Source organism: Dermochelys coriacea, chromosome 3 (assembly GCF_009764565.3).
Source record: "Dermochelys coriacea isolate rDerCor1 chromosome 3, rDerCor1.pri.v4, whole genome shotgun sequence".
Taxonomy (NCBI): domain Eukaryota; kingdom Metazoa; phylum Chordata; order Testudines; family Dermochelyidae; genus Dermochelys; species Dermochelys coriacea.
Genome location: NC_050070.1, coordinates 159,775,790 through 159,782,968, shown reverse-complemented (window position 1 = coordinate 159,782,968; position 7,179 = coordinate 159,775,790). Strand labels below are relative to the sequence as shown.

Sequence of the window (7,179 nt, the reverse complement as noted above, 5' to 3'; positions counted from 1 at the left end):
TCCATTCTCTAAGGTGCCCCAAGTCCTCCTTTTCTTCTTGCGAACCCAGACTCACACGGCTGCATCCGATGAAGTGAGCTGTAGCTCACGAAAGCTTACGCTCTAATAAATGTGTTAGTCTCCAAGGTGCCACGGGTACTCCTTTTCTTTTTACTCTGAAACCCGTCTTTAATGGGTAAAGTACATTGCTCAACAGTAGCGCGGTAACAACCCTCCAAGACCCGAGCACTATTGTATTCCGGGAGCGCCCTTCCAAAGGAAGGCAAAGGCGTGTCACGTAAACCAAATGGTCTAAGGAGAATCCTTTACTCTTCATTACAGCAAACCAACCACCAACCCCCCCACCACGCAAGCCGAGTGGTTTTTGGGAGGACCGCCTTCCCCCGCCCGCCACCAAACCACCACAGGTGGCAACACTTTCGGGTGGCCACTTGCATTTAGGAACGATTCAAGCCAGGGCCTTCCAAACGCGTGTCATGACAGAAGGGGGAGAAGTCATGATATAAAGAAAGGGACGCCATAAAATAACGAGTTGCCTCTTCCAGCTGGGGATTGTCCAGCTTTCTAACGGGGTGTATACGGGCCGGCCCCCATGGCGGGGGGGGGTTCCTTACCCGGAAATCAGAGCGTCCCCTCTGAATTTCCGCCCCGGCGGACCCCGCTTTCCAAGCGTTTAAGCGGGAAGCTGTTTTCGGCACGACCCGCCGTTCGGATCCTTCAGTCACCAGCTGAAGGGGTTTGTTTCCTCTAAAAAAAAAAAAAAAAAAAAAAAAAAAAAAAAAAAAAAAGACCCCCCCCCCAAGTGTTAAACCGATTGAAACAGCTTCTTCTAGGGCCCGCCCCGAGCGCCCCGTGGGGCGGGAGCGCGGAACCCAAGGGCGGCCCGCTTCCCCGGCGCGTCTCAGCCGGTTTCTCGCGCCTCGTCCACGTCCCGCCGCCCCCGCCAGCCTGAGCCGCGCGGCTTGCTGAGAAGACCCCGAGGAATAAAGCTCGCCGGGGGGGGGGGGGCGCACCCACGAGTCGCACTTTTCTCCTCTTGAGCCAATCTCCGTCCTAAGGAAGCGACTGTTACCCCGCCCCCCCCCCCCCCGGGCGCGCATCCTCAAGGGGCCGGCTGGCTCGGGAAGCCTTTGATCCGCGGAGACCAAGCCCCGGGGCGGCTGGCCGGCCTCTGCGCTCCCAGTATAAAGAGGAGCGTGGCGGGGCGGCCTCTGGGAAGGGGACCCCGAAGGCGCCAGTCTCCCCAGCCCGGTCAGCGCAACCCGCACCCCATGGATCTCTACCCCACCCCCAATGCAGCCCGCAGGGGGGGCCTGGCCCCGCCGGAGGGCCGCCTCCCCAGCAACTTCTCCACAGGTAGGTCCCGGCGCGGTGCGCTTCGGATCCCCGCTGCGCCCCAGCTGGAGCTCGGCCTAGGCACGCGCGGCTGACTTGCCTTGTCTCTCCGCAGACCGGAGCGAAGTGGCCGGCGGTGGCCGCCCTTCCCTGTCCCCGGACCTCAGCCCGCCCGCCCGGTTCCCCCCGGACGCGGCTGAGCTGGCGCCTTCCATCTCCCAGCGCAGGAAAAGGACCAACTTCACCACGGCTCAGCTGGAGACGCTGGAGCTGGTCTTCCACGACACCATGTACCCCGATATCTACCTGCGGGAGAAGCTGGCGGCCGTGACCCAGATCCCGGAGTCCAGGATCCAGGTGAGCGGGCGACTGGGGCGCTCGTGTCAGTTGTAAGGGTGAGGCCAGGATCCCCCAAACTGTCTGCCTCCAAACGCCCCAGCCAGCTCGTGCCCGCACTTCCCTGCCTCCCTCTCTCTGCGGCTTGCCCTCCCGCGCCGGCCTCGGTCCTCCGCCTTGAGACCCGGCACGCTGCTCCCTTCCCAGGCTGGAACAAAATGGCTCCATCGGCCAAACCCTGCTGGTTTAACCTCTCTGACCAACCCCCCACCCCACCCCACCCCACGACCAGCTCTTTGCAGCGGCGAACATGCTTATTCTATGGGCCTGGGCCTGCCAGCTCTCAGGCACCGCTCACTAGGGTTCATGGCACTGCGTGGCAACCCACGTCCACATCCCTACGGCTAACAACCGATCTCTTCCCAGGTCTGGTTCCAGAACAGACGTGCCAAATCCCGGCGGCAGCGAGGGAAACCTTGCAGCAGTCCGGGAGCTGCACAGCCTTTCCCTAGCCACAAGGCTCCTGCCAAAAATGCGTATGCACCGGGGGGCATCCGGCAGCACCCCTCACACACAGAGCAGCGCAATTACTTCCAGGCCCCCGTGGGCCCTTCAGGGGCTGCCTGCGCTACCCACCCTCCTTTCCCCAGCAACCGTGCAAGCACTAGCGTGAAGGCGCTGGAGGATCATCAACCTCATTACGCGCTGTCGGGAGTAGCCCAGATCATTCAAATAAAAGAGGAGAACGCGAGTCCGTACCAGTGGCCCTCCAACGTGCCCTTCCAGCCTGGGCTCGGGGTGGACTTTGAGAGCGTCCCTCCGAATAGGACGATCGGACCTGAAATGAATTTTCTAGTGCCCTCCCTGCCCCTTTCAGCCGGTGCGAGTAGGCATGGCGGTATGGGGAAGCTGCGCGCTCCTCGCTCCCAAACGCCCCAGACCGCGTGTGGACAATATTCGCCCATCTCTGATGCAGAAGACACCAGCAGCTATTCCGAGTCAGGCTCCGAGTGGGAAGAGAGCACCCTAAGTGCCTTCCGAGGAATCTGAAGGGACCATTCAAGATCCGCAGGGGGTAGGGGAAGGCGAAAGGAAATGCGTGTAAAAGTTAATTTTTAAGCAACTTTTTGTAACCATGGAGTTCTCGAAACGGCGAATTTCGGGAGTATCTTTTAGAGTGCTAGGAATAAGTCTTGTAAGTCACAGGCCCCTTATGAAAAGGGCATTTATTTGTGAGCTCAGGTGTCTGGCAAACAAAACTGCCAACCAACCACTTGGTGTAATTTTATCAGCCAGACGACCTCCACCTCATGAAAAGTATTTTACCCAGGAAAGGGAGACATAGCAAGAATTAAGTCCGTGCTAGTGACGGGACCCAAGTAGAAAGCAAGTTCTTAGTTTCCTTAGTTTTAAATAACTTGTATGTATAAACACCACCTTGTTTGGTTTTTTTATTGTAGCCTAATAGACAAAGGGGAGCGACTATCGCCCAACTCCATACCTTGTTAACACAAAGCCATTGAGAGGTCACTGGTGAAACTAACCAAGAGGGAAGCTGGAGGTTACCGTAATCCTAGGAATGGCATAATACTTTAAACCCCAATTCCCTCTCACCTCTCTTCCTAAAAGTTTCCTAGCAGTTGTTGAATAACATGTTGCAGAATGCCTGTCTTTCACTGAACCCTAAGAGGTTCCTAAAACTCCTTTTGCTGCCTGCCTGACGGGAGGGAGGGAGTCACACCCAGGTTCACCGGTGTGTGTAATAGATTCATGGATGTACTGAGCCATTGAAAGCGTCTAAAATAAAGCGTCTTCGTAGATCGCTGCACTGTAATTTAATCACAAGGTTTTAGAATTGCACTATTAAGAGCCATATAAGAATATGACTGCCTAGTTTTGTGTAAATATGACTACAGCTGCGTGAGGGGTAGGGTTAGTAAAGGCATAAACAGTGGTGGAGGGAGAGAAAGTACCATGTGCAATGTTCTCTTATTTGTAATTAAATGAAGCGTAGTCTTCTTAAATGTGTAAGACTTTAGATTATTGCATAGTTAAGAATACACCCAATATCAACAAATGTAGGAGCGTACAGAAGACCCACTATTTCTGGGCGGTTTCACCCTCCTACCCCCTTAAGAGACATACAAGTGTCATTTGAATACGGTGAAAGTGTGTATAGCAAAAATTACCATGATGGATACAAAACTGTCCTCTTGAGGATGAAATTAAGTGCAATAGTAAAACTTTAATGTTACGTATTTATTTTAAGTAAGGTGTGTGGGTCTTGTAAAACTGCCTTCAGATGAAAATACAGCTTGGCTTTTGAAATAAGAACAGACTTTGATACTCAGTTGACCTAGCAAGGAAGATAAACTGGCTAGCTTTTTTTTAAAATTCTACTAGCTTATTTATATTTGCATCTCTATTTAACCGTGTGTAGAAGAATTAGGAAACTCCTGGTTCTATGTTTTGGAAAACCTGTGACATTTCTTTTTGAGAAGAAAAATAAAACAATCATTTGTTATACTACCTTGCTTTTCCTTAATGTGCCATTTTGTAAATTCCTGAAAGCAGGGATCAACTTCTCCACTATGTTGCATTTATAGAGCAGACCCAGTCTAAAAGGGGAGAGGTATTGGAGTATCCAATCTGCAACTTCTGTTGCTAAAACAGGTCAAGAAATCTCTGATAGGCTGCAGCTCAAGATTGAATTAAATAGCAGGTTTGAACAATAGGCAACAAAATGTGTTAATTTACCTCAGTCATAATTTGATTAGCATAAATGTTGCTGGGGGGTGGGGAAGGAGAGTAAATCCTAACTGCCCTTCTAGCAGTGCAAAAAAAAAAAAAAAAAAAAAAAAATTTAAACTCTGTAAATCTAAAGTGCCCTACCACCCCATGAATTAGATTAGATGTTAACCAAAATGACATAAAAATACATCAGAATCTTCTGTTAGCGTCCTCTTAACAGGGCTGGATAGTAAACATTTCTTTGCAAGGCTCTACAAAATTCCTTTTCAGAAGGCCCTAACCTCTTGCAAATACTTACACATATTTAGCTAAATTTTAAGCATCTGAATAGTCCCATTTATTCCAAAGGTGCTATTCAGCTGCTTTCATGTGACTATATAATTTTCAGATTTAGTGTCTTGAAACCTAAACTGGGGTTCAACTAATATGGGGAAAATTCCCACAGGTGAAAAGCCAGTGTAAACTGAACCTATGCTTATTCTGACTTTAAAATATTGAACACTAGAATATCTTCAATAATTAATGAAAATTTACCACAACAGATATGTAATAATACCTAGCCAGGTCAACCAACTGTTCCTATTACCTCAGATGAGGTGACTGGGAATTTTGTGACCTGTCTTTCCTCCAAACTGGCCTGGAGGAGCTTTTCAAAAGTGAAACAAAACTCTAGGATCACATAACATTACATTCCCCACCCAAATCGTATCTTGGCCTAGGCTAGGGGTGGCCAGATTTACTGATCCTCCGAGCCACTTACTCCAATCTTAAGACGTTTGAGAGCTGGGACACACCTGTCAGGACTTCAGCCCTGCAGGAGGTGCCTGACAGGGCTTGGGGTTTCAGCCCCACTGCTGTGGAAGCCCCATAACTCAGCAGGTGCACCCCATTGGGCTGAAACCCCAACCTCCCCCCCCCCTGCTGGGCAGAAACCTATACCCCACCACCCTGCTGCAAGGCAGAGGTCCTGAGCTCCCCTCCACCAGTCTAATAGGTGGAAAATGGGGAGGGGGCTTCACTAGCTGCACTTTAATGATGCCGCATGTGGCTTGAGAGCCAGTTTGGCCACGCCTGGCCTAGGGTGACTGTGCACAAGGTTCATTTTCCAGCTGGAGTGAGGAATAAAGGGCTAGATTCTCTCTTGTACTTTGTCCCCTTTGCTTTGCCACCACTCTTTTGGCACAAAGAAGCCTTGATGACCCTCCTGTGGGGGAACCTCTAATGACTCTGGTGCAAGCGTAGATAACTCCTATGGCAATCCCATTCTTGGACCAAGGGGAGGCAGTATACAAACCCTGGAGGGCTGATGACTCTTTGGGAACTATTGCTAGGTGGCATAGTTTAGAGGCCCCTGGGTTGCTCTAAACTACGCTGAGGTTAGGGCTAGCATAGAACTAGACAGGAAATCAAGGAGTCACAACTGTCTCTTGGATGACTCCCTCCTCTGCTGTGACATGTGGTAGTCCTGCTAAAGAGAGAATATGGGCCTACATTTTAAGTGATTTGCTAAAGGCTATACATGCAGGTGGTGGCAGAGTTAATAATACCTCCTGAGAAATCAGTTCTAAGACCCATAATTATCCACTAGGCTGTGGTGCTGCTTGTACAACTACTTCAAATTTATGTACCTAATTAGGCCAAATTAATAAAAAATCTGTGGAAATTCCAAAATCAATTAACTTTGTTTAAAATACCTGTAACAATTGCTAAGTGATAATATTATAGTAACCTATCACATCATTTAGAAAGCCAAGGCACTTAAAAGTAATTAAATTAGTAAGGTAGGACATCATAAAACTTGTACCTCCCACATGATAAGATTGGTGTGTGTTTTATTAAGTATAAAGAAATGGAAGATTTCTTACCCAATCATTTCTTTCTAGTAGTAATATTCCCCCAAATCTATAATGAATGGACTAAGCCTTTTTCCTGCAGAATTCTGAGGTTTTGTTGTCAGAGGCTCCAGGAATAAAATCTGTCCCTCACTTCCTACCACCAGAAGAGTTCTTCCAAAGCTGCAGAGATACTCAAGCAAATGAAAATGCATCCGATGAAGTGAGCTGTAGCTCACAAAAGCTTATGCTCTAATAAATTTGTTAGTCTCTAAGGTGCCACAAGTACTCCTTTTCTTCAAGCACAACATGATCATCATCACTAATGCACTTACCTTTACACAATTTCATCACAGCTTGGAAACCTAAAACACATTCTGGCAATCAAGACAACTGCTAGGGTGGATCAGATTGAGATGGAACTACCAGAGAGGAAATTGCTGGGTAAGAAATTTTCCATTCTACTATATAGCACATCCCATAGCAAGTGGAATGTAACAGTGTATCACGTAAGTGAGGAGGGCAGGAGTAAAGCAGAATTATTAATTTTGTTTACATTAAGGTAGAATAAAAGATTTAAATTCCTTCATAAGACACTTTTTAAAATTAAGCAATTATTTGGTCAGCACCTTTTTAGCAAAGGATGCCTCTGCAAAAGAAGAGAAACCTCCTTTCTAGAGTTCAATAAATGTATTGAATGTTTTTGAGGCTGTGAGGGCCTGGTGTTTTGGATGGATTGAGATCAACATGACCAATAGGTATACAAAGAGGAGTTGTCAAGCATTTGAACTTGGAGCCTCTTGTACATAAAGTGAGAATCAGACTTGTAGACCAAGCAAGCTACTTGGAAGCCACCAAACTATTTGGTTTCCACCAAGCAGATCTTTTTTTACCCATGACAGGTTTAATTCTTGGTCTTTAGATT

At 48.4% G+C, this 7,179-nt stretch overlaps 1 protein-coding gene across 2 annotated transcripts; it reads left to right on the top strand.

The window, feature by feature from the left end:
• The first annotated feature begins 946 nt into the window (after positions 1-946).
• MIXL1 (Mix paired-like homeobox) lies at positions 947-4,200 on the top strand. 2 transcript variants are annotated; one of them, XM_038396157.2, is made up of 3 exons: positions 947-1,356; positions 1,451-1,692; positions 2,098-4,200. In XM_038396157.2, the coding sequence occupies exons 1-3, from the start codon at positions 1,272-1,274 to the stop codon at positions 2,719-2,721; spliced, it is 951 nt and encodes a 316-aa protein (XP_038252085.1). In that variant the 5' UTR covers positions 947-1,271; the 3' UTR covers positions 2,722-4,200. The 2 variants fall into 2 exon arrangements, with proteins under 2 accessions (XP_038252085.1, XP_043367605.1); XM_043511670.1 differs by having other exon boundaries at positions 954-1,356; positions 1,558-1,692.
• Positions 4,201-7,179: the final 2,979 nt, after the last annotated feature.

Coding starts and splice junctions, on each gene's coding strand:
- MIXL1 (XM_038396157.2), top strand. CDS start 1,272: ATGGATCTCTACCCCACCCCCAATGCAGCCCGCAGGGGGGGCCTGGCC. Junction 1,357..1,450: donor CCCCAGCAACTTCTCCACAG/GTAGGTCCCGGC, acceptor GTCTCTCCGCAG/ACCGGAGCGAAGTGGCCGGC. Junction 1,693..2,097: donor TCCCGGAGTCCAGGATCCAG/GTGAGCGGGCGA, acceptor ATCTCTTCCCAG/GTCTGGTTCCAGAACAGACG.